The 27852-nt window shown below is 41.8% G+C and overlaps 1 protein-coding gene across 1 annotated transcript in view; it reads left to right on the top strand.

Moving 5' to 3' along the window:
- Positions 1–4832: 4832 nt before the first annotated feature.
- Positions 4833–27852, top strand: part of LGR4 (leucine rich repeat containing G protein-coupled receptor 4) — a 101250-nt gene continuing 78230 nt past the window's right edge. Inside the window, exon 1 of the mRNA XM_070472968.1 lies at positions 4833–5384. Coding sequence (XP_070329069.1) covers positions 5200–5384 — 185 coding nt within the window. The 5' untranslated portion in view covers positions 4833–5199. The remainder of the gene's footprint in view (positions 5385–27852) is intronic.

Here is a 27852-nt window from a genome sequence, read left to right as displayed (position 1 = left end):
ATCATTAGTAGATTATGTAGATTAGTAGATTATTATTACTTGGACCTCGGGATCTATGAGCAGTTGTGTAATTCAGAAATTGTTGCACTGACTCTCATTCTCTTCTTGGGTTAGATTTGAAATGGAAATACCAGGAAAAGAAAATCAGACTTAGAAAGGGTTAAGAATATATATTAGGTATATTATGTATAGGAAAATATTTCTGATATTTGTCCTAATATTTTGAAGTTTAGGGTCAATACAAGTCTTTAAAAGTACTGAAAAGGACATCTGACTTCAGGATATTTGACCAGGTCAAGAAACTAAGAAATTTTGGGGTGACGTTTTGAAAAGGGCTGGTTTCAAGAATGGTCTTCAGTCACACCAGAAACCTTACTGCCAGTCGTCACATGCCAAAGTCCATCAATTCTACACAGGTGGCAGAAGAAGGAGGTCCCAGAAGCCCAAGTCTGACCAAGTGTACAGCTTAAAAAGATATTTTTAATTTTTCAACAATTTGTTATTTTTATTTTCTGTGTGTGATTCAAGATAATCATTGTAGTTTAAAATTATCCCTAAAAAAATAGATGCTATTTCCTGTGCAAAACAGGACCACTCTAGAGACATTTGAGACTCTAAAGAAAAGGACAAGTAAGTGAGACACTAAGACTGCAAGTCTCTGGGGCCCAGTGTGGGAGTTCCACCAGCCCAGAGCCCTGGATGCAGATGTGGAGGCAGCAGATCATAGAAACAAGCGTTTACCTTGAGGACTCAGTTGTTAGAGTAGGGCCGTATCAGTTGTCTGAGGGGTAGGGATTACACTTGATAGTCTTTCCTTATTTCCTGAATCTATTATGTTTTGAAGTGTTTATGTACGTATATGTACATATTAAAACCCCACAAATATGTATGTGTAGATACATACATAATTTTAATAACATAAACAGCTTCTAGGGCTTCCCTGGTAGCTCAGCGATAAAGAATCTGCCTGCACTGCAGGAGTTGTGGGTTGGACCCCTGGATTAGGAAGATCCCCTGGAGAAGGAAATGGCAACCCACTCCAGTATTCATGCCTGGAGAACCCCACGGACAGAGGAGCCTGGTGGGCCCAGTCCACGGGGTTGCAAAGAGTCAGACATGACTTAGCGACTAAACAACAACAACAAAACATCGGGTGTTTCTAGCATCGGGTGGTGGGTTTGGCACACATGCTTTCATAAAGTCAACAGCTATTATTCACCTATCATGTGATTGCATCAGGTCAATATTTGGGGTGTCTTTTGGATGGGAGGTATGATAAACCCTAAGCAACCAGGACAACTTGTACAACATTCATTCTAGAAAGAGGGGCATGTTTAAGCTTGCAATGGACTCTTCAGGGCTCATTCTGCAATATAATCTTCACCATGAGCTCACCACGGAGACCAGAAGTTTAAAAGTGCTTAATGTCAACAGGCAAGGTAAGATGGTTACATTTGAGGCGTGTCCTCCTGAATTTTACATAATCCTACAAATGGTTTTAAAAAATAATTAGATTTCAATAAAGGATTAGCACCTATAAAACAGGGTTGGGAAACTGTATGGCCCACGGGCCAGAACTAGTCCAACATGTGTTTTTGCCCAAAAAAAAAAAAAGTTTTATTGGAACACAGCCACATCTATTTGCTTACGTATCATTTATGGTTGCTTTTGTGCTACAATGGCAGAGTTGAATAGTTATGACAGAGACCATGTGGTCCACAGGCTCCAAATATTTACTATCTGGCCCGAAACTAGAAAATACAAGCAACTCAACAGAAAACAAACAGGCAGAGGAAACGAATAGGCAGTGCATAGAAGAGCACACCAAATGCCCAATAAATACATGAGAAGATGCAGCTGTAATCAGGGAAATTCAATTTAAACTACACTTTGATTTTATTCGGTGTGCATCAGATTCACAAATATTTAAGTCTTAAAACATTATTATTGGTAGGAAGTAGAGTAATGGGGTTTCTTATTCTCTGCTGAAGGAAGGACAAGTAAGCATAGTCACTTCGGAAAGCCATTTGACATCCAGTAATGGTGAGTGTGTGAGTGTCCCTAAGCTGCTGCTGCTAAGTCGCTTCAGTCGTGTCCAACTCTGTGCAACCCCATAGACGGCAGCCCACTAGGCTCCCCCGTCCCTGGGATTCTCCAGGCAAGAATACTGGAGTGGGTTGCCATTTCCTTCTCCAATGCATGAAAATGAAAAGTGAAAGTGAAGTCGCTCAGTCATGCCCGACTCTTAGCGACCCCATGGACTGCAGCCCACCAGGCTCCTCTGTCCATGGGATTTTCCAGGCAAGAGGACTGGAGTGGGGTGCCATTGCCTTCTTCAGTACCTAAGCTATGACCCAGCAATTCCACTCCTAGACACACACACATATATAAAGGAAAATACCTTTTAGAGAATCTCTTGCATATATGAAAAAGGAAACTTGAACAAGAATATTCATGGTAGTATTGTTAGAAAAAAACCACAAGTTTAAATAGAATGGACAAATAAATACTGAGAATACTTTTAAATGGAATACTATGTAGTAATGAAAATGAATTAACAATAGCATATAGTTCATGAACATGGACAAAGCTCACAGGTTGAAGAAAACAAGTTGCTGAAGAATACAGAATGATATTCTTTTTAGGGATGCGCACATACAAAAAGCATGAAAATATGCATGGGCATTAATGATGAAGTTTAGGCAAGGGCTTACTTCCCAGGGAAAGAAAGAAGAAAAGGAATACAATTGGGGAGGAGTACAAAGGGAACTTCAACTACATTTGAACACTGTATTTCTTAAGCTGACTGCTCTGAACTTAGATTTCTGTTCTTTTGTAATTTGGAAGCATTTTATAAAAAGTGAAATTCTGTACATTCGAGGACTTTTAATTCAGTCATTATTGTACTCCCAGAGAACCCTCACAATCTCTCAGTTTTTGTTTCCTTAATAGAGCAGCCTGCAGAAGCATACACTTGAATAGGTCTGTATTTGTAAGAATGGGTGAGAGTGTGAGTGGGACCAAAGTCCAGCTTGTCCACAAGTCAACACACCCTGTATAAGCATCACCAGGAAGTGATGCCTCCTTCATTGCTCCACTTCCTCTTATCAAGCCAGTGGATGCTACCTATTTACTCATCCATGGCATGAAAAGCTAGAAAGAAGAACCAGTCTGCAGGCAGAGTCTCTATTAAGTTTATCTCTTGTCTGTCATCAAATTTTGGTTCATCTAGATCTCCTTCCAGGTCCTTAAGGGTTATGGAAAAGCTGATTATTTTTTTCTATTATCTGGGATAGTATCTTAAAAATCAGAGTGTGTTCTTTTCCTCTCTTGGGGCATCTTATCCAAGAAGCAAAGACTAATTGGCTAGTTTAAAGCAAAGCATACATAATGTAGCAACTATAGGAAACACTAAGACTTTAACATATCTTACCTCTTTTTTTTCTCTATCCATGTTCTTTGTTCCTGATATTTGTCTTCTTGGACAAGCTGCAAATTTGAATCATCTTTTCTTACCTTCTTCATCTCCTAGATAATAGAAATGTATTCTTCAATAAAATCTATATCTCTCCCTTTTCCAAAATCCAAATCTCTCCTTTCACTTATGTTCCCAGCCCTAAGATCTTATTCTGTGAAAGCAAAGGATAAAGTTCCCAACTTGACATGCATCAAAATGTTGATTTTGAGGCATTAAAGCCTATTAGGATGCTTTGCAGTTTTAATCAAGTTTTGCATGTGATTCTTATGCTTACTAAAGTTTAAAGAAAGGAAACGAGTTATTTGGCCAAAATAAGATCAATCAGTGTAACATATTATTGTTATAAAAAAAAGAAGATAATGATATCTTGGCAAGAAAATTCTGTTGTAATGAAAGAGAAGTGTTTAAAGGAATCAAAGAAACAAAATTAACAGTTTTCACTCGTTCCTAAGAGTTGCCAGCAAATAATGGAAGTGATTTAGACAATGGAATCCAGTTTAGAGAAGGCTCCAAGGGTACCATACAAGGAACCAGGAGCTCAGGAGCTGTTCTGTGATGATATTGGACAGAGCACAGAACTCACTACCGTCTCCTCATCGAAACTGAGGTCCAGCACGTTTCCTCCCTTGGGGTTTTTTTTTTTTTTTTTTTTTTTTTAAAGATGTTAGGTGAAGGGAGAGGTTCGTGGGGGATACACTGTTTTAATTTTAGTATATAGGTGAAACTTAAATATTTATGCCAGATTAAGAGAAGCTTTTTCCCTTCTGTTTAATCTTTTTCCCATTTGCACAGCTCCCAGAGTCCTCACCATTTGAAGCAGCACAGAGTCATTTGAAACTTAACAATGCTGGAGTCAAGTTCTACTTTTCAGGTCGTCCAATTTAGGAGATCCAATTTCTGCAGGGGGAAGAAAACGAGTGGGGGAGGGAAAAACCAGATTCTAAGTCTTCAGATCCTTCTACCTTCGATCCACAACCTGCAACGCAAACTGAGCCAAGTCAGGGATTTCTGCGTAGAACCACCACCACCACCACCACCACCACCTTGTCACTCACGCCCTATAAACACGCCCTTCTGGTCCACTCTCGGCCAATGGCGGCTCCCCTCCTCGCATAGTAATAAGCTAGAGACCTCCCCCGGCCAATGGCGCTCCGGGAGAGGGGTTAGTTTTGCATGTACCTAAGTGATTTGCATAACCCAGCGGCTGGGGGCTTGGGAACCCGAGCGTGCAACCCTAGAAGGGAAAAAGGACGGGAGGAGATCGAGCCGCGGCTGCGAGAAGAGCGAGAAAGAGCCCGGGTGTTTGTGCGAGAGCCGGGCGGGGGCTGGGGCGAGGGGCCGGCATGGCTGAAGTCTGCGCTCCGCAATCTTGAAGAGCGGCTGCGGCGGGAGGCCGGGGACCGGGAGGCGGGTGCGATGGCAGAGCGCGGCCCCCGCAGCTGCGCCCGGCCGGGCCGGCTGGCCTGAGCCGCGGGAGGACCTAGGGCTGCCTCTGCGCTTCCATGGAGCAGCGGGAAGGGCGAAACTCCGGAGCGCCGCGTCCCTGCGCTGCTGCGGCGGACTGTTGAAGGAGCCGAGCCCGCGTGACTGCCGAGAGAGGAGAGCCCCCGGCCCAACCCGCAGGCCTGCCGCCCGGGGCGGCGGGGGGCGTCGGAGGGCGGCGGAGGCGCCCCGAGCTAGCTGCGCCGCGGGAGAGGCCGGCGCGGGTGGCGGCCGCAGCAATGCCGGGCCCGCTGGGGTTGCTCTGCTTCCTCGCCCTGGGGCTGCGCGGCTCGGCCGAGCCCAGCGGCGCGGCGCCGCCTCTCTGCGCGGCGCCCTGTAGCTGCGACGGCGACCGTCGGGTGGACTGCTCCGGGAAGGGGCTGACGGCCGTGCCCGAGGGGCTCAGCGCTTTCACCCAATTGCTGTGAGTGCGGGCTGCGAGGGCGCCGGGGGAAGGGGCGCCGGGGGGCGGAGCCAGTGGCCGATCGCATCCCAACCCCCCACCCCCATCCCGCCGAGTGCAGAGGTGGGGCGGGGGGCGCCGGCACCTCCTTGGCACTCACTCCGGCGCCACGGGTTTTCCAAGCGAGACCTGTGTAGCTCTTTTCCCCAGACTTTAAGGGCACGATCACCAGCTCCCCCACCCCAACTCTCAAGTGCATCTGGGGCCGAGGAGGAAAGAGGAGTCTGGAAACGCTTGCCCTTGGCAACCTTTCCACGCGACTTTCTTTTCTCACCCGGGCCCCCTGCTCATCTGGCAAGAGCTTTGCAGGCGTTAGGGGTGAGGGCGCCTCGAACTTGGCCCGAGTCTGAGACCGAGGCGGTTTTCGTGGGGAAGCACCTGAAGCCTCCCGGGTTCCAGCCTGTGGGAAGAAACACCTGTACGGTAGTCAGGGCCAGTGGCCTTCCGGTTTGGCCCTGTCCGGGGACAGCAGCCTGGCACCTGGGTCCACTTACACTCCGGACTCATCAGCCAGCGCCCAGGGTTCTGGAGCGCGCGGGGAAGCCAGGCCAAAACAAGGGAGAAGGAGGGGAAATTGCAGGTTTCTCTGGACGTGTTAGTCTTCTTACCCAGCAAGGCCTTTTAGAGAAGGAATGCTGACCTGAAGTACAGGATATTGGAGGAAAATGAAAGTGCCAGAGCATAAGCTCTGCCCGTCTTGAAAGGTAGCCGTTTTCTGTTGTTGCTTAACCAGGAGAATTTTTCTTTGGAGCTCCGGGAGGTTGGGGAAGCCGCTCAAATGGTTCTGACTTCCACAGACCCTCTCCGCAAATGGGGACAGTCTCTGCTTTTAGACATTCGCTTCAGAAAAGAAGAATCTGAAATAGGTGCTGGAGGTGGCATTGGCAGATGGCCCCCGCAGAGAAAGAATAGGATAATTGAGCGCTGGGGTTGGTATAGGCTGCTGTTCTTCCTTGTTGTGCTGTGTGGCAGATTAAATCAAGGGCAGGGAAAGAACTGTTTGAGAGAGAAAGGGGTTCTGAAAGACCTTGGGTAAAGGGGATTTCCTTTTACCTTATAGCTCCGGAGGGAGATCTCTTAGACCTAGACAGTTGGAAAGAAAGAGCAGACCCCCATGAGAATCCTCTCTATTCGGGCCAGAGTATTGCTGCCTCCAGGTGGGTGGTGGGAACTGTTCTGCTTGCCCGTCTGCCAATGGGTGTGTTTTCGCTTTGTTTTTTGAGTATTGTGGCCAGTTGCCTTGAACCTGTCTCATTCTTTGGCTACCACCACCCCCTTCTCTTTTTTTAATCCCCCTCCTTTCAGGTTGAAGTTACATATTTGAAGTCATTTTCCTGCAATAAGGTGAAATTTAACTTTTCAGTGAAAAATGTTAACTTTGCATTGAGGAGCATTTAGCCTATAAAAGATACATCATGTGGAAAAGTTTGGGTGGGAGTGGGGAGACAAGAAGGAAAAAAGACTAGGTGGAGGGGATGGGACTGTTTTTTCCCCCCAAGACCTCTTTAAACTTTTAGGGAATTCATTGCAGAAGAGGTGCCTTTCCCTGAAACTTCTTTCAAGCCCCAGAGAGAAAAGCATAATTTTACTATTTTGACCAGTTGAAAAGAACTAGTTGAGCAGATTCCTTGAGTTTTAATGACTAGACTTGCCTGCTCTGTAAGGAAAAGGGCTGTTTTACATTATTACCTAGAAAGCACAAAGAAATATCACATTTTTATGAGAGCGCACTCCTTGCTATAGAGCATCAGACATCTTTCTTTAGAATTCACCAAAGGTAGTGAAATGTTCTGTTTTTGACTTTGAGCCTTATGCAAGTGACTGTGGATGGCTTGGGAAACATGAAGATAATTGGCCCCAGCCCAGATCAGATTGCCTAAACTAGCAACATCATGGCACTTTCTGAGTTGTGGTAGTGGGCACTTGTGTTACATTTTCTTCTTCCCTTCGTGACCTGTAGAGTAGTTATATATCCGACAACTCCTTATTTCACCTGAATACTCTCCATTTCACCCTTAAAATTATATGTTATATGACCAGTGCAAGTAAAGGGCTTCGCAAGGGCAGTATATTTGCATTTTGGAAAATCAGTGACCTCAAAAGCCACACTGGGGAGGGGCGGATGCCATGATCTGCCCGTTCCAGTTGATCTTACAAGAAGACATCTTGCAATTACCTGTGGTCTGTTTGCAAGCACTTCTGATTTGCTGTCCCATCACAGTTTTGGTGAGCCTAAGCTACACTCCAAGGGACTAGATCAAGTGTCCCCAAACTTTGATTGACCGATTTTCTAATTTCTGGAGCATGGGCACCAAGGCCTATTTGGTTATCCGTAAAATGGTAATCACAAAAATAGAAGTCAAAACGACGAGACTCTAATTTTAAATTAGTTCTTGTATTTTCTTGTCCCTCCTCAGTGGTGTCTTATCTTCACCTCACTCGGATGTACACATCCCATATTGGAGACTCTTGGTCGACAGAGCAGGGATTTTATTTTATTCAACTTGGAGTGCACAGAGCCCAGAACACAGGAAGCTCTTTAAAAATGTTGCAGTGAATAAATAAGGACTTCAGGGCACACCAAGGGGCAGAATTGGGGATTGGAATTCAGCCCTCATTCCCACACGGGATTGCCAAACTCCGCATTCTCAGCATTTAGCCTTTTGTCCAGATCTGAGAAGGCCCCGGAGTGAGGCTACCTGCTTCTTCTCCTTTAGGCTCGTTTAAACTTGTTCAGTCTAACAGTGTCTATTTCCTGCTGAAAGCTGCTTTATCCAAGTCTAGGGGCAAAGTCAGATGTAATCCTCAGTATTGTTGATGAGATTCTTGTGTTCACAGCATCAGCTGCACCTGTAGTGATTATTTATATTTCGCAGCAGCAGCTCCCCATCCTGTGTCACAGTGCAATGGCTTGTCACACTTCACCCTGAGATGTTTGAAAGGAAGTCCTCTGACTAGTATTAAAATTCCAACGTGTATTTTTAATCAAAAAGATTCAAGGTTATTCCTCTATTAGATCTAATAAGGTCCGTCTTAATCACTTGTGTTCCAAGATTCTTGATGGGGAGATAAAGAGATGAAGTCACAGTGGAGGTGGGGAAGGGATTGTGAATGTACGTTCTCTGGTTTGTGTAGCCACAAAATTTGAGACCTGTAGGGACACAAATTTCCACACCCTAGGTTATATCTGGTGCATAGTTTTAGGACTATAAAGGCTGTTTCTGGCTTTGTGGAGAGGGTGGTAGGTTTGAGCCTTTGACCGTAGTTCTTACCATGCTGCTCAGTAATTGGGTGGCCTTGGGCAAGTCATTTTACCTTTTTTTTTAGGAGGCAGGTGACAGTTTTTCATCTGAAAAATGAAGTCACTGGATCCGCTAGGTCCTATTTAGGCTGCTTGTAGCTTCCAAATGTTCTGTGATTTTTAATCCTTTCACAATTTTAGGATGGCAAGGTGACTATAGCGTTCTGCTGCTTTCGTGAAAAGATCCCAGAAGGATCTGAATATCCTTCTAGTTGAAGTTGCACAAGCCTATTTATTGCCACTCACTCTGAGGAAGAGTTCTTTGTGTTTAGAAGTGTGTGTTAGGAAATTTGCCATGGAGACTTGTTACAGAATGCCTGACTAGCTAAGGCACTTTGCTGGGGTAGAATAGCCCCGCTTGTTTCCTGTCGGTATGGCTTCCCACTTGGAAAATAAAATCACCCTGTTTCAGTAATTTGGATACTGTACAAAAAGTTACTCAACGTCCTCACTTCCATGTAATTAGTCATAATCTCTCCAGCCTTCACAGTGTGCGTACCCTGTTCAGAGGCAGGTTAGCTAGCTGTCTATATAAAATTGATGGTTACCTGAGGGGCTTTGAAGGGTTTTAAAAAATAATCTGTTGTTTTTTTCTTCTTTGGGAAGCATCATCTCAAATTCTTCCCTAAGGTGTACCTTTTTCATGATACCAAGCACCTTTCTTTTAATAGTATTATTTGAAAGTATTTTCTTATGTTTCCTCTAACATTAGTTGTATTCCCTGGCAGGTCAGTAATCAGTGGCTAAATGTTTATGCCTTTTTTGATGGTCAAGTCTTGCTATCTTGCTGACTCAATTGCTGTCTGTAAATTTCACTGTTAGCTTATTTTCTGTGGTCTGTCTTTCTAGAGAAGTATTTGTGTTATATACCAGGGAACTCTATTCTAAACAAGGCAATATATGAACATCTTTAAGTACAAGTCCTTCATTTCACAATCTAGTGAACTGCTGGATTCTCTTTCAATTCAAGAGGAAAGAGCATTCTGGGAATACGGAGAGCTGGCTTCCAGATCTGTCAGTAAATCACACAGGTGACCTTGAGTAGTGACATACTTAACCCTTTGGGGCCTTGGTTTCTTCACTTGAGGATAAGGAGGTAAACAACTCTTACTGCCAAGAGTTTTCTTTCTATCTGATTTGATTTTTTCCCAGTACGTTTGTCTGATTCCCTCGTGTTAAGAGCAGTGTAGGTGTCTCAATCCTGGAATCTTCCCCCGTCTCCCCGCCAGAAAACTTCTCCAGTTGTCCTACTTGACTGGAATGTATCCATTGACTGGGAAACTCACTGCCTCACAAGGCAACAATGTGCTGGGTGTGGTCTGAGTTGTACCCAGGATTTAAACCAGTGACTCTCCTTCTGGGGCTCCTGAAGACTTGTGGTAACCACTAATATTTTATGATTCTCAGTCCAACTCAATGCTAATGACAGTTACGGTATCACAAACATTCAATGTCCAGGCATTTGGCTCTTACCATTAGAGTCGTAAGGGAACATTTGACAACTTAATCTCTTAGGGAAGATCAAAGTTCTGTACTAGGAGGTGGATCCAGGCAAGTTTGGGCATTTTCTTGGCCTCTGTCAGGTTATCTCTCAGATTCTTATTTTAGTCATCTTTGTAGTAGTAGAAAGCACTGACAGACAGCCTGCAAGTTTGGATTTCGGTCTTTGGTCTCCTTGGTTATGCTTATTTATCCTTTTATTCCCATTTTTCTTATCAAGAAATAATGGATATTGGTGACTAATGGCTCTCACTGCTTGCAGTCTCTCTGAATCTGTGTAGATTATCAAGCAAGTAAAGTTGTAAGACTCTTTTTTAGCGATTCTTTGAAATTTTTCTAAGACTGTTTCTCACTTTTTCTCTTTAAAAAAAAAGATATATTTCCATAAAAGCTCAGTATTTATCAGTACACCTGGGTTAAAAGTTACACCCTCCCCAGTGTGCCTTAACTCTGAAAAATGTAACTAATGTAACTTGATAAGACAGCTTTTCTTTTCTTTTTTTTAAACTAGAGATCAAGGTTTTGACTTTAGAAATGTATTATCTAGCTTGCTCTTTAATTGCCTCCTGCAGCCTTCAAGTTTTTGGCCATGCCAAAAGCTTGTTTTCCTGTATAGACAAGGGTATGGCTAATTTTTTCCACCCCCCCACCCCCAGTTATGTTCAGTGAAGTGTAGTTTTTTGAAAGATTCATTGAGGATAATAAAATACTTTAGCTTTAAAGTCTGTCAGTGAAGAAAAAAAGAGTTAGGGCATTTAACAAATCAGTACTCTTACACAATAACTAATTTGTTTGCCTTTCCAGACATTTCTTTTGTATGGGCAGACAGCAGGCCAGGTATCTGCTCTGTTGTTTGAAATTGAATGAATTCAAAACTGAGTTTAAAAATGATTTTCTCACACCGAGGAAACCAGATCTGAAAGAGACACGTGCACCCCAGTGTTCATCGCAGCACTGTTTATAATAGCCAGGACATGGAAGCAACCTCGATGCCCATCAGCAGACGAATGGATAAGGAAGCTGTGGTACATATACACCATGGAATATTACTCAGCCATTAAGAAGAATTCATTTGAATCAGTTCTAATGAGATGGATGAAACTGGAGCCTATTATACAGAGTGAAATAAGCCAGAAAGATAAAGAACATTATAGCATACTAACACATATATATATGGAATTTAGAAAGATGGTAATGATAACCCTATATGCAAAACAGAAAAAGAGACACAGATGTACAGAACAGACTTTTAGTCTCTGTGGGAGAAGGTGAGGGTGGGATGTTTCGAGAGAGCAGCATTTGAAACATGTATATTATCTATAGTGAAACAGATCACCAGCCCAGGTTGGATGCATGAGACAAGTGCTCGGGCCTGGTGCACTGGGAAGACTCAGCGGGATTGGGTAGAGAGGGAGGTGGGAGAGGGGATCAGGATGGGGAATACATGTAAATCCATGGCTGATTCATGTCAATGTATGACAAAACCCACTACAATATTGTAAAGTAATTTGCCTCCAACTAATAAAAATAAACAACAAAAAAAATGATTTTCTAATTCATATACATTTAGTAACATCTCAACTTTCTAAAGACTTGAGTAAGTTACTACTCAAAACCCCCTTTAAGTGGCAAGATGTGGTTATCTTGTAGTATACTCTGAAATCACTCACCCATAGACAAATATTTGTGATTAAACTTTGTATATGGCTGAAACTGTTTTTAGCAAATGTATAGAAGTATTGTGTGTCGTGTACAGGCAGTTAAAACTCTGAATGGGTGGTTGTTTTTAGTCTCTAAAGCATGTTTTGATATCGTTGCATATTTTGCTAGTTAAAAGAGCATGCTAGCCTAGTCCCTCCACCCCTGCAGTAAGATTTGTCATTTGGCATCTCTTATTTTAAATGCAAATGATTGGGGTTCAGGAATGCCTATCTAAGAGTATAGGTTTCAAAAACAAACATTAAAAATATATATTTTTATAGTTCTCCTAGCTTTACTGTCCTGAAAGATCTTGTGGGAAAAACATTGAACCACCCCTCTTGGCAGAATGTTGGCCCATTAAGAATATAAGAATATCCTTGTAAGGAAATGTAAACCATAGATATTTTGGGAGGCAGCTGGACCAAGACTGGATATACGTTTAGATCCCAGTCTCGTCTGCTGTCTGTGCGAGTGAGAAAACATGTAGTGGGAAAGCATATTTAATCTATTATGGGATAAAAGTTAAGTAATCCCCTTGAGTTAGCTTCCCCTGCCCCCCCCCCCCTTTATTTTTACCCTAGGAGAATATAGCTTTTTGAAAACAAAGTTTTAAATATAAAGTTAACCATTAAAAGAATGGAAATGCACACTTACAGCAGAATATTTTTATTCTTTGAATCTGAATTTCAGAGCCTGGGATCCAGAAAAATCATAAGTTGGATTCTCCTTGTTCCTGTATATTTTTAAAGTTTTCCGTGGGGAAATTTTCCTTCCCAGGTAGAGCAACATAACTTTGGCAAGGAGATGGCATCTTTCCCTTGGTGCTGTGGGAAGCATGACTGAGGAATGGGTGCAGGATTGCTTGGGGCCCCCCCTGTCCATTCCCTCCAGGGTCTGAGCGCCTACATGGAGCTCTCAGTACAGGCCACAGAGTCACCGAGTGCAAGTGATATCTGACTGCCCTGAAGAGCTTGACTGGAGCTGTTTTCCACCGAGGTAGACAGTTGGCCATTAGACGTTTCACTCTTATTCACGCTTCTTGTTTGGAAGTGCAAGGTAGGAGGTGTGCTTCCAAGTTGGCAGTCTTCTCTCTGAAACAGTGGGGATTGGGCTTTGATGTTGATTAACTTCTGTCTTTACCTATTTACCTACTGGGTAAGCTTCACGCTAAAAGGCCCTCAGAGAAAGTATATAAATATATAAATATGGATGCTATGAGAAGGGCTTGGCAGACTAGATTTTTCTCAGGAGAGAGGAGACCTCCTTCCTCTTCATGCTCTCCTTATCTCATATCAAGCTTGTACAGAATTCTACAATTTGATCAGAGTTAAGAAAGGAATATTCAATGCATTTTAACATTTAGTATCATGTTTTAAAAGCTTGATTTCCCTGGTGGCTCAGATGGTAAAGAATCTGCCTGCAAGGCAGGAGACCAATGTTCAAACCCTGGGTTGGGAAGATACCCTGGAGAAGGAAATGGCAACCCACTCCAGTATTCTTGCCTGGAGAATTCCCATGAACAGGGGAGCCTGGTGAGCTACAGCCCATGGGGCCTCCAAGAGTTGGTCATGACTGAGTGACTAGCACTTTCACTTTTTATAAAAACATTACACGTGGATTTACTAACTGGTACTTAGCGGTTTATCATAATCCCACTTCTCATCTATTTGGTGCTACTGCTAGTTCATCTTGTTTGATTAGTGGGGTGTGTTTTAAAATCTTAATGTTTTCTTATCTTTATAACAAAGAAAAACTTCAGGTTGGCTTTCTGTTCTCCCCCAGGTCATTTTGAATCCGTGGTCTCGTAATCCAACTTTTTATGTCACTGTCTACTCTCCAGTGTTCTTTTTATGCACCTATTTTTATGAACAAGACTTCAAAAATGGTTTTATTTTTGAGAGTGTGGTTTCCAGGAATCAAGACCTCTGAGATCCTCAATCTGCACACTTGGAGAGATCACTTTTTTTTTTTTTAAGAATTAAAAAAAAATTATTTATTTATTTTTGGCTGCACTGAGTCTTAGTTGCTGAGTGGGCTGTCTCCATTTGCAGCAAGTGGGGGCGACTCTTGGCTTCGCTTGTTGCAGAGCACAGGCTCTAGGCATGCATGCTCAGTTCTGAAGCACAGGCGTAGCTGCTTTGCAGCATGTGGGATCTTCCTGGACTAGGGATCAATGTCCCCTGCATTAGTAGGCAGATTCTTTACCACTGGAAGCTTCCCTGATATCCACCAGGGAAGTCCTGGGGATATCACTTAATCCCTTGGGACATCGGCTTTTCCATCTGCAAAAGTAGTTCACTTGACTTCAAGAGTCATACGTAAGAAATTTCAGCATAACCTATTTGAGTGACCGCAAGAGAATCACTTGGACTGCAAGGAGATCCAACCAGTCCATCCTGAAGGAAATCAGTCCTGAATATTCATTGGAAGTAGTGATGCTGAAGCTGAAACTCCAATACTTTGGCCACCTGATGCGAAGAACTGACTCATTTGAAAAGACCCTGATGCTGGGAAAAATTGAAAGCAGGAGGAGAAGGGGATGACAGAGGATGAGATGGCTGGATGGCATCACCAACTCGATGGACATGAGTTTGAGTAAACTCCGGAAGTTGGTGATGGACAGGGAGGCCTGGCGTGCTGCAATCCATGGGGTTGCAGAGTCGGACATGACTGAGCGACTGAACTGAACTGAAGGACCCATTACATTATGTTGTCATTTCTTTGGGGAGTGACTAAGCAGTTGTCTATGTGTGCTGTCCCTTTAAGTCATTTAGATTTAGAATTCTAAACTCTGTTTCTCTGGTTCTTTGTATATCGGGTTCATAGCCTGTTGGAGACTTCATAGTGAGCCCTCATACTAATGGGAAAATGTCTTCTTGGCTGGCCAACTTTTCATTCAGAAAACTGTAAAGATCCTGGTGGAGAAAGAACAGCGCATATGTTTTTATCAAGATCCCTTCTTGTAGGTGGTGCTGTTCCCTTTGCAACAAGAAAGCAATGGTTGGAGGTTACAGTTTCTCTAGAGGAGAGAGCTCAGGGAAAATCATGCTTTTCTTGCCTTAGTCTCTGGCTGGCCATTGCTTCCCTGAGATGGCTGGTCAAGTCAAAGGATGCTCTCCTAATAGGGGGACACCTTGTTTCTCCTCATAGCAAATGGGCAGGTAGCCTGAGACAGTGTCAGTGTGCTCTGTATTTCTTTTTTAAGATTAATTCGTTAATTATTGGCTGTGCAGGGCCTTCGTTGCGGCGCGTGGCTTTCTCACTGTAGTGGCTTCTTGTATTGCGGCGCGCGGGTTCAATGGTTGTGCTCTGTGGGTTTAGCTGCTCCACTGCGTGTGGAATCTTCCCAGACCAGCGATCCACGCTGTGTCCTCTGTACTGGCAGGTGGATTCTTAACCATTTGACCACCAGGGGAGAAGATGTAATCTCCAGACACTAATGTTCTACTTCCAGACTTCTGAACACTGAGCATTTTCATGCAGGAACGCTTAACTTTTTAAGAAACCTCACGCCAGTGAGGGCCTAAGCAGTTTCTCATCACTTTCCATGTTAGGGATGGATAAGATTTGTTCAGGTTTGACAGTTTAGCTGGATTCTTGTCTCTTCATATCACTTTGGAACAATATGCAGATTATAAGATTACTTTCTCTTTTAATTACTTTGATATTTTACTTGTTATACCTGTGTGTTGGTTTTTTTTTTTAATGTTTGAGACCAATGCTTGTGTTTTATGGATAAAGAAAAGCTTATTATCCTTGAAGTAATTTTAGAACTAAAATTCCTTCTTTAAAATCTTTCACACGTTGCTCAAAAGTTATATGACATTCTTGGTAAGCACACTTAAATCTTTCTCAGAAACCTTAAAAACTTTTCTGGGTTTCAGTTTAGCTCTGAGTTGAAAATGAATTGTAAAGCCAGAGCAGCAGCTAACACATGCAAAAGTGCTAACAACCTATTTAGATTGGCTGAGTGTTTCAAATACAGTTGTGCCTTTTCTACCCCAGTCTCTTTCTCTAAAAAAAAAAAAAAATGTTTGAGATGTTTTTCCCATTACCATCTTGACATCTGCCTGGTTACACATGAATAGCTTGACCCATTCCCTCAGCAGGGAGACTACCATGGCCTTGCTTTCAATAGCCATGTCACTGACAAAGAAAACATATGGAATATTTCATCCCTGCCCTTTGCAAACAGTCTGGGGCTGTGAGGGCATGCAGCAGAAGGCTTCATCCTTCATGGTAACTTGGCAAGTTTGTGTGCTAACCACAGGCTCTGCTGTTAGCAATCAGACTGTGTTTTCCAAAGTCCCATTACATTCTGGGAAAGGAAATCTAGTGTTTCGGATAAATCAGTGTCTAATATTAGTTTGAATTAAGTTTATATGACCAGCTTCCATAGTGGGGTTTTCTGCTGGATCAGTTATTTCACCAAAGGGAATCTGTGTGTGTGTTCGGACTGTTTCAAGGCTGTTCTCCCAGGTTTGATATGTGGCGTCCGTTTGATGGATGGAACGATAGAACGTGCCTTGAGGACTGTCTGCCTTGATGTTTATCTTCTTGTCAATCTGCAGGAGGAGGTCCATTGATCATTCTCCTGCTAGCCAAGGCCCACCACATTGACCTTTAAGGTTTCTGTTGCATAGCGCCAGCTTCTACTGAGACCCTGGTCTCAGTTCAGCAAGCATTAACGGCTTTGCTTTGTAGCATCTGAATCCACAGTGTGGAGGCTTGTCAGCAGGTGTATCTGGAGAGGGCCAAGAATGTGGAAAAGAGGGGTAAATCAACTGCTGTCTTTTTCAGGTCTTCTTCTGCATTAAAAGAATTTGCCCTTGGCACTACCCTGGCTGATGTGGCATTGCAGAAGAGGGGTGGAAAACAGCAACACCCTATGACACCAAAGATGAGAAGATTCATGACTTTGGCGGAGGAAATAATGACATACATTTCATCAGGGTCCTTTCCAGCCCTTAAGTTACCCGAGCTTGAATTTCTAGTTCTATTGTTTCTTAGATGTGCTGGCTGGTTTTGTCAAGAGTGGATGATAGCTTGAAAAGAAGTGAGTTTTATCCCTGTTTTATCCCTGATAGAGGCAAATATTTAAATGTATACATCTCAACTAGAAGGTATTTCCTTTAAAAAAATTTTTTTTATATTAAAGTATAGCCAATTAATAATGTTGTGATAGTTTTATGTGGACAGGAAAGGGACTCAACTATGTAGAAGATATTTCTGATGGTTCTTGTGCTCATTACTGAACATTTGCTGTAAAACGACATGCTAAAAGACATTGCTGCCTCTCACATTTTCTTATATTAATTCCTTTTGTAGTTCTTGATTTTAATAGATTTCCTTTAAATTTGGAAAGTTACATTTTAAAAAGTTCTTGGGAGCTTATATTTTAAAAAGTTTTGGTTTTCCAGTTATTCATGTATGAGTCTATTTGAGGTTCCCCTTGCTTTCTGTTAGTGACTCTGTATGTTTCTCCTAAAATAACTGGTATAATCTCCAATGTTCCATCGTCCTTCTTTGACTGCTTAACTGATGTTCATAACTGTGAATTCATAGGGAAAACTCCCCTAAACCTCTCAACCTTAAAAGCTCACCCTTTCTAGTGTACAGGAATACAACCACCAACACTGTTCAGATCTAGAACATTCCTGTCACTCACCCCGTGCCCTTGGTAGTCAACCTCTCTCCCCACTTCTTGTCCCTGGCAACTGATGATCTCTCTTCTGTCTTGGGTCGCATATTATTTTGCATTTACTAGAATGTCACATAGATGGAAAGTAAGAGATTATAGTCTTGTGCCTGGCTTCTTTGACTTATCATAATGCGTTTCAGATTCTACCATGTTGTTAGTGTCTTGTTGTGTATCTATACGTAATATTCCTTTTTATTGTCGAGGAGTATTTGTTATATTTAGTAGAGTAGTGTGTTAGTCACTCAGTTTTGTCTGACTGTTTGCAGCCCCATGGACTATAGCCCGCCAGGCTCCTCTGTCCGTGGAATTCTTCAAGAAAGAATACTGGAGTGAGTTGCCATTTTCTTCTCAAGGGGATCTTCCCAAGCCAGGGATTGAACCTGTGTCTCCTACATTGCAGGCAGATTCTTTATCATCTGAGCCACCACAGCTTCCCTGGTATTCCATTATATTGATGTACCACAATTCTTTTATCAGTTCCACAGTTGAGGGACATCTGCTGTTTGTCCAGTTCTTAACAGTAAGGAGAATACAGCCATTATGAATATTCATATAGAGGTTTTATATGAACATGTAGAGGTTTTCATATCACTTGTATAAACACCTAGAAGTGAACTTCTGGGGCGTATGGTAAGTATATGTTAATAAGAAAACGTTGCTCTAGATTTTAATATCTTAGAGGTTTGATATCCCTAATTACTTATAGCCTCAATATATTGTTAACATGGTATGTATATGGCATTTGCAGAAGTCGCTAGAGATTGGTTATGTTTAAATGTCTGTGCTTTACCAGAGTAGAATTCTTAGCCTTCTTTTTGATACCCGGCAGTTAACTATGATACCCCAAGGATTCGTGTAGAAATGAGACCAAAAGTGGAGCGTTTTGCTGACAGTGAAAAAACTTTGCATTATTAGTGCATTTGTGTTTGGAAAGTCTGATTCAAAAAAATGGAAATTTGGTGAGGAATTGCTAGGCCTTCTTGTGTATTTGGCATGTTACACGTGGCTTGGTTCCCATTTTATGGCTGAGCAAACGAAGTTGGGAAGGGTTAGGTAACTTGTGCTGACATCCCAGTTAGTGGGTGGTAGTTGGTGTTTGGTATTTACTTGTCCATCCTGTAGTTAACTTGGAGAGTTCACAGTTTCAGAAAAGGGAAAGGTTAAAATTTATAAGAAATGGTGAGAAGTTCCAGATTATTACGGGGGGAAAAAAACAGAATTGAAAATTAAGCACCCTCAAAAAGCGTACACATGTACATGTGTACATGCAGTGAGAGACTGTCACTTGATTTAGGAGTAACTTATGTTCAGAAATCAATTCAGAACTTCCCTGGCAGTCCAGTGGTTAAGATTCCACACATCCACTGCAGTGGGCATGGGTTTGATCCCTGGTCAGGAAACTAATATCCTATATGCCATGCAGCTTGGCCCCCAAAAAAAAAAAAAAAAAAAAAAAAATCAATTTACCAGGTAAAATTATGTTTTATTCATAGCAGAATTAAAAAAAAAAAGTCTCCTTCACTTGATCTCCTTGCTTTCTGTACATCTCTGTTTAAAACCTTTCACATCGTTTTCTATGTTAATAGTGTTTTTCCATGTCAGGAAAATAAATATTAGTTGTGTGTCTTTTGGCTTGATCATTTTTTTGTGGAATTCCCTCGAATGGTATATGAGGATCAGATCCATTAGCATACTCACTTTTTGGTTTCTTAAGGAGAAACAAATTTCTGAGTGTGCTTCTTTAAACCAAAACCCTGAAGTAAATTAGAAAGCAAAGTGTGCAGTATGATGGTTTCCATATAGCTGCCCCCTTTCACTCACTGGAATTTCCTGCCTCTCCTGTTGAAGATGTTTTTATAGGGAAGTCAGCATAAAAGTGAATCACCCGTGAGCCTTTTTTTCCCCCCTCAAGGCATTTCATGTAGTCAGCTTGGTATTAATTTAGCCGGTACTCTTGAGTTGACTTGAACACCGTGTTTTTGGATTGTGAGCTGATGTTTATTAAGCTGTTAATATTTTACAGACTGAATGGGTTCCTGTTTGAATCTGTGTGCTCTTTCCTTTAGCAGCAGGGCTGTTCACCACCGAATCTGTGACCACAGTTTTGATTTTGAAGGTACCAGCCCCCAGCTTGGAGAGTCATTTACCTGGTAACCCTGCAGGTGGTCTTCTGGAAGCATTTTGCAGTTTTATTTCGCTGAAGTTGCATTCTTTGTCATGAAGAGCTGCTTCATGGTCTGTCTTGCCATACAAATAAACCATTATCATCATCTTGTTATGAACATAGATGCTAAAAATAAAAAATGTCATTGAATACCAGACATTGGGTAAAGCGCCTTTGCATGCATGATCTATTTAATACTCCTATCAGCCCTCTAAAGCACATGCTTTTATTTTTCATTTGATAGATGAAGAAACCCCGGGGGTGGGAGGGAGGTGAGGGTGCACAGGTAATAAATGAGGTTTTGTAGATGAGATGTTGGATCTTGCTTTTTCAGACTAGGATTATTTGGTTGAATGGGTTATATAGGACAGTGTCCTTTAGTCCTCTTCTTAGAGGTAGGCATTTATCTTTGTATGGTGGATATCATGAACTACTTGTTTTATAGATGAGGAGGAAGTTCTGGAGAGATTAAATCTGTTTGTTCTCTGCTTGAAGTGTTCTCAGCTCCTTAGAATGTAGATTCAGACCCTTCTAAATCTTAGAGGTCCCTGGTGCTGGTGCGATCGTCCTAAAAATCTTGTGTGTTTTATGAGCCACTCAGCAAAGAGGCTGCATTTACATGTATTTATACGGCTCAGATAGTAAAAAATCCACCTACAGTGCAGGAGATGCAGGTTGGATCGCTGGGTTGGAAGGATCCCCTGGAGAAGGAAATGGGAACTCACTCCAGTATCCTTGCCTGGGAAATCTCATGGACAGGAAGCCTGGCAGGCTACAGTCCATGGGGTGGCAAAGAGTCAGACAGGACTGAGCCACTAACACTTTCACTTTCACACACATATATGTATATTTACACACACACACACATGTATTTACATGTTTAAAGATCTTGTATCTATTTTGTATTTTTTCAGCATTTCAACTACATGAATCATAACCAAATTTTTGCTGATATTTTTCTGACCTTCCCTCCTTTCTTGAAAGTTCACTTCTTTTAAGAACTGGTAGAAGACAGTTGGTCTGGCTCACGTTCTCCATTTAACCTGGGAGAAATCCAGTTGCATTTAGTTGTATGACTTGCCCAGAACCATTGGTAGCCTTCCAGTGTATGTTGACAAAACAAAGGAGAAGGAAGTGTGTTATCAGAGTAGATGGTCTTTTCTTTGATTATGTAAATCTTTAATGTTTAATGAGACTTTGACTTGTGTTACCTGTGGTTTATGCTTGCTGGATGGTAAGATTTTCTGTGCTTCTCCCTCGTTTATTGTCCAGTCTTTCAGGGTCCAGTACTTGATTGAAATTGTAGGTGAGGTGACTAAAACAGTTTTGTGTGAATAATTTTATCAGTTCAAACTATTTTCTGAGAGCTGTTAATATTGGTATAATGGTTCATGAAATAAGCTCTAAAGTAATAATTACTTATTGAGATAATAAGTCATTGCTTTAAAAATTAATTTGCTTAGCAAGAGTTTCTTAAGTATTAAGAATTGTTCTTGGAGATGGAGACTCGGATATTGTCAGATACCTGACAATGTCTGACAGCGTCCCTCTCTTTATGTAACTTAGCTGTCTTGGGCTGGGGTAGGAGTGGTGGTAGACAGTAAAAAAATAAACACAATAAACATATAAGATCAGCTAATATTAAGTACTATCCAGAAAAATAAAACAGGATGAAGAGGACTTACTGTTTACGGGTTGCCAGGGAAGCCTTGAATCCCAGGGTGATTAAGGTAATTACTGATTAATAAGAGAGTCAGTAAGTATCTGTTGGAATATGGATCCATCTTAAGCCATGGCAAAACTAGATTTTAAAAGTTCCTCCCCACCCCATAATTATAATTTAGTTAAAACATAAAAAGATTATGTGCAGTGCGTGTATTTGCACATGCTATAATAAACTGGTATATCAATACAATGGACTACTACACAGCAGTGAGACAGCCAACTGTTGATACATGCACCAGCATGGATAGTTCCCATGGGTGTTATGCTGGGCAAAAACCAATCTCAAGGTTACATCTACTGCATGATCCCATTTAAAACAGCCTAGAAATGACAAAATTTTAGAGTGATGGAGAATTGGTCACTGGTGGCTTGGGTTAGAGGTGGAAGAACAGTGAGACTAAAGAGGTACAGGAGGGAGTGGGGGGCAGTGATGGCAAAGAGAAGTCTTTATTTCATTTAGTTTTTAGCATAGGTGTAGTTGCATCTGGGCTTCCCCAGTGGCTCAAGTGGTAAAAGAATTTGCCTGCAATGCAGGAGACACAGGTTTGATCCTTGGGTTAGGAAGATCCCCTGGAGGAGGAAATGGCAACCCCTCAAGTATTCTTGCCTGGAAAATCCCATGGACAGAGGAGCCTGGTGGGCTACAATCCATAGGGTCACAAAGAGTCAGACATGACTGAGCATGTAGTTGTATCTAGTGCCCTAAAGTGAGGATTAGAGGTGAGAGCAGAGTTTTCCTTGAGAATATTTTTTTATTGCACAGCCACACATTATGGGAGGTTTTAATATTCATTTTCCAAGTTTGTGGAATTGAAAGTGTCTATTTTCTGCAAGGAATTGAAAATATTTTACCGGGAGGAATTGAAAGTATTCATTCTATCCAGGGCTTTGTTTCAAGTAGAGTAATATGCCCATATTTTTGTTTTTATGTGGTGAGGGAGCAGTTCCTTATAGTGACTGCAGTGATGATTATATGAATTCATACTTGTGGTTTAAAAAATGAGTGCATATAAAAAGTTGTGGAATCTGAGTAGGGTCTGTTGTTTAAGATAATAGTGTTGTGAAAGTGAAAGTTGCTCAGTCGTGTCCAACTCTGTGACCCAGTAGACTGTAGCCTGCCAGTCTCCTTTGATGTCCATGGAATTCTCCAGGCCAGAACATTGGAGTGGGTAGCCGTTCCCTTCTCCAGGGGATCTTCCCAACCCAGGGATTGAACCCAGGTCTCCCACATTGCAGGCGGTTTCTTTGCCATCTGAACCATCAGGGTTGCCCAAATGGGACTTTTTGAGTTCTGAGAAGTAGGACTTTCTATGCTAGAAATCAAGATATCTCTTCCTCTAGGGGATCTTCCCAGCCAAGGGATGGAACCGAGGTGTCCTGCATTACAGGTGGATTCTTTTCCATCTGAGCCAAGAAAAGCCCAAGAATACTGGAGTGAGTAGCCTACCCCTTCCGGTTATCTTCCCAAGCCAGAATTCGAACCAGGGTCTCCTGCATTGCAGGCAGATTCTTTACCAGCTGAGCTACCAGGGAAGCCCACTATAGTGTTGTACCCAAGTAGATTTCCTGGTTTAGCTAATGTATTCTGGTCACGTCAGATGTTGCCATTGGGAAATCTGGGTGAAGGATGCATAGGAACCTCTGTACTATTTTTGCAACTTTTGGTGAGTCTTAAGATTATTTCCAACAATAACAACAACTGCACCAGATCAGTTTAGAATCTTGAGAAACCTTAGTAGAAATCTTGGTCTTCTCCTCCCTTCTGAAATAAGATAAGGAAACTGTCTCTGAGGTGACATAATAACCTGAGGTTGCAGAGCTGAAGTCTGAATCTAGACCTTTTAACCATCAGGTCCGCAGTATTTTGCTCCCTTTGGAGCTTAGCCAGTTTTAATTGCTGTTGAGCAGTTTTTGGATATGATGGGCCTGTCCACCATGTTTCTCCCTAAGGTTGTCTCCCCACTTTCCACCTCGGTCTGTGTGTGTGTTTGTGTGTGTGTTTGTGTGTGTGAGTGCTCTTCTATGCCCTGCAGCATAGGAAGTGTAATATATAAAGTATGTATTAGATTTATCCCTTAAATGGTTTTAGCCATCTATTTGAATAAATCCCATATGCGTCTCCTGTTATGAAGGTCCTTCATTACTGAGCACTTGGTCCATTCTAAGCATTGTGGGGAATCATGTTGGATTTCTGCCTGTGAATTAGTAGCTGAGTGGTGTTTTACTTCAGATGATTCAGTATATTTGCCTTAATTGCTGGATTAACCAATTTCTTGCCTCCCACAAAAAGCACACACATTTGTATAAAGAGAGGATAAATGAATAAAGTTTTCAGGACTAATTTTTGTGGTATTTAAGCAATAATAGTTTAGATTACCCACAACCTTAATTTCCTTTCATGAGTCCTATAGATGGGCTTTGTCACCATTTACACTTGATTACTTCATTGTTAACCCCAGTGATGTGATTTAGCATGCAAAGGCTTAATTATTCCTTTCTGGCCTAGTGGAGAAATTTCCTTTCAATAATTGCCTCCACTGCCCTTTAGCCTCTTAAGCATTGGGTTTGTTTGAAACAACATGGTTGCTCAGCAAGCAATTCCAAGCTCAGCAGTGCCTGGAGCTGTCTTTGGATCATAATTTATACCTTTGACATAGTGACTTAGGCCTCAGTTCTTGTGTGATGTGCCTGGTAGATGCTCTTCATGAGAGCAGTGGTGCGATGCATTTGTCTAAAGTTGCAGGCAGAGAAGTTGATGACTAAATGGCACTAAATAATTCTCTTGCAGCCTCTCTTTTTCAAGTTAACACTCTCTTATTTTAAGTGAGCGGTTATGCCAACTTTGAAAATAAGATTAGACTCTTAAAAGCAAACTTGAGAACTTTTAAGAAGTGTTTTGTGAGGCAGTCATGTGTTGTTGTAGTCACAGTATAGAGATCATTATGTAACAGGTCACTGTCAAGATGAGGCTCAGACCTTCAGGATGAAAACTGTGCAGGGTTGGCAAAGAGATGTCTTTGTTTAGTTTTTAATATGTTCAGTTTTATCTAGGACCCTAAAGCATGGAATGGAGGTGCATGAAAAATTTTCCAGGGCAGTATTGTTATTATTTTTAATTTCATAGCAACAACAGATACGAAGTTCTGTTTCATTTCCCACGTGGAAGTTTGTGGAATTGAAAGTGTCTATTGGTTGCCAGGAATTGAAAATATTCTGCCAGGAGAAATAGTGTTAATTCTACCTCGGACTTTGTTTCATGTAGAGTAATATGCCCATGTCTCTATAGACACTTACCCAGGCTTAAATGGTTTCATGTCACTTTGGTGTGGGGGGAGGGGGCAGCACGGTGCTTCCCAGGTGGTGCAGTGGTTAGAATCCGCCTGCAATGCAGGAGACACAGGAGATGCGAATATGATCCCTGGGTGGGGAAGATCCCCTCTCTAGTGTTCTTGCTTGGAGAATTCCATGAACAGAGGAGTCTGGTGGGCTATAATCCATGGGGATGCAAAGAATTGGATGTGATTGAGTGACTGAGCATGCACACAGAGGGCAGTGTGGTTTTATTTATTTTTGGGGGGGCAGTGTGGTTTTAGAACTGTCCTCCCCGGGTCCCTGTCTCCCAGCTTCAAAATTCTACCCCTTCTCATTTATGTAAACAATGTTAACTGCTCAGTTTTTCTCAGAGAAGTTCTCAAATAACAATGGTATCATGGGCCTTTGGATATGTTACAATAAATTTGCTTGTATGCCAGTCTGTTTTGGGTAGGGCTACGCTGTTAGAACAGAGAATATCACATGTATCTCACTAGTTAAAGATGTTTTTAAGGGAGGTTTATGTATCAATAAACAATTTCAGTTTCCATGCTTACAGGACATTTTTGCCCTAAATGATCAGTTAGGAGAACCAACTCGTTTTGCTAACAGAAGGACATACTTGTTGTTCAGTCACTAAGTCATGTCCGACTCTGCATCCTGATGGACTGCGAGGCTTCCGTCTCCTTCACTATCTCCTGGAGTTTGCTCAAAGTCATGTCCATTGAGTTGGTGATGCCATCCATCCATCTCATTCTCTGTTGTCCCCTTCCGTCACCCTCAAGCTTTCCCACATCAGGGTCTTTCCCAGTGAATCAGCTCTTCACATCAGGTGGCCAAAATAATGGAGCTTCAGCTTCAGCGTCAGTCCTTCCAATGAATATTTAGGATTGGTTTCCTTTAGGATTGACTGGTTTGATCTCCTTGCTATCCAAGGGACTTTCAGGAGTCTACTCCAGCACCACAATTCAAAAGCATCAATTCTTCAGAAGAAATACTTACTGAATAGCTAATAAAGCCATTCCAACTGTTAAAAAATTGGTCAGGAAGCATGGCAGAAAATTGAAGCCCTCCTGCAGTATAGTTTCCAGAGTTTTTTGAGAGTTTAAAATAGTTTAAACATTTACCATTTGATTTCTCTTAAGTAGCATCTCAAGTAACAAAATTTTGCTCATAAATGATATTTTCAAAATTTCACATGATAATTCAGATACATTTCTGCTAAACGTTAATTATCCTGCTACTATAATAAATTCAACAGTACTCATTTTAAGCTCTCAGGAATTATTAAGGATTCATTATATTTAAGCAGGCATTGATTATTGTACAGACAGCCAGTAAATATCTGGACAGTGTTACGATGTTGGACATGACTTTCTCTTGGATGATGAAACTAAGGCTTGACACAGTTTGATTTATTAGTAGAGATTAGTTAGCCTGTCATCAGATATTGTCAACTAGGTTGAGTTTTTCCCCATAATTTGCATACTTTCATGGAAAAATAAGAGAAGCACCAAAATTAATTACGGTGGATTATTTTGAGCCTGCAATATCCATGAGAGAGTGAAAAAAGATGTTTGCTAGTGGTCAAACCTGGTGACCAAGGAAGAAGTAGTTAGTGTCCCTGTGTGCTTGCAGGGGGCTTGCTCCAGTGTTTGGTTTAAGTAGTTAATTTCTGTTTCTCAGTTATTACTCTCCTTTAAAGAGAATGGGATACAGGAAATCTGCCTGACATTGTCACATGCAGGCATTTGTTGGTAACTTTCATGCATTTATTCAGACTCTCATGAAGTTAGTGTTTTACAACAGAAGAAACTGGGTCCTGGGCAAAAGTGTAGCAAAATCATTTTGTTTCCATAAACTTCTTATCAGCTAAATGACAACTAGCACACTGTTTTATTTTAATTTAACAGTGGTTTTTAATTAGCAATGATTTCACTAAAGTAGGTCTTCCTAGAATTACAACACGTAAACAAGTGATTCTGTATTTAACAGTGAAGTCTTTGAAAAGAGCCTGACGGAAACAATAATTTTGCTACGCATTTGTTCCTGACCCGAATTTTTAAATTGCATGCCTAAGTAGTTTTGACTCTTCCAGGGCTCCAGAGAGCAGTGTCTATTGTCTTAGGACAGGCTGTAGACCCGGAACCAGTGCACGTGCTGTATTAGCGTGAAGATTAGTGAGAATTACAGGCTTCACTGAAATATGTGAAATACAACATCCTTCTTCCTTCCTCTTCCCTTCGTAAAATGAGACACGTTGTTATACATAAGTCTCTTAAATACTGGATGATGTAATACATGCTGCACTGTTGAGAAAATTCAGGTCAGGCAAATATATTGTGAAAGCATAACCTCGGCCATTAGTATCAGAGAGATGTATCTCCAGATGCCTCATGCTCAGAATTGCTTATAATCTCCATGAAGGTAGGAATCAAGTCTCACTCATCATTTCTTGAGCTCTTCCCTTGCCTATGTTTGTGCCTGGTGCATAACATACTCTTCAATGTTGAATACATTGAAAGACTGAGAAAGATTGCCTTTGGAAATTGACATTTTATTAGCGAATTAATACGCTTAGGAAAAGTTGATTCAATGAACATTGAGTGTGTGCATATGCTTCCAACCATGCCACAGTCTTCCTGGGGGGAGGAGAGAAAATAAGGATGATGTTTCCTGTTTTAACATTGACCAGGCTCCTGTGTGTGCCAAGCATTTAGCAAACTTCACATCTGCAAGTTCATTTGATGATAATCACAACAGCTGTATGGAATGGTATTGTTTATCCCAGTTTTAAGCTCAGAACACTGAAGCGCAAAATGCTTAAGTCACATGTTCAAGGTCATATGTTTTCTCATCTCTAACCAGGATTTGAACTCAGTAGTCTTACTGCAGAACATGTGCCCTCCTCCACTCAACCACGCTGGCTTGCAGATCAACCATGGGTGATCCGGTTTGGTAGTGGAGACAGACATAAACACAAATAAAATACAGCGTGGGAGTGCCATGGCGGGGGCGGGGCGTG

The sequence above is a fragment of the Odocoileus virginianus genome, chromosome 10 (genome assembly GCF_023699985.2).
Source record: "Odocoileus virginianus isolate 20LAN1187 ecotype Illinois chromosome 10, Ovbor_1.2, whole genome shotgun sequence".
In the NCBI taxonomy this organism is placed as follows: Eukaryota; Metazoa; Chordata; class Mammalia; order Artiodactyla; family Cervidae; genus Odocoileus; species Odocoileus virginianus.
The sequence above is the reverse complement of the archived record's forward strand: the minus strand, read 5'-3'. Positions and strand labels throughout refer to the sequence as shown.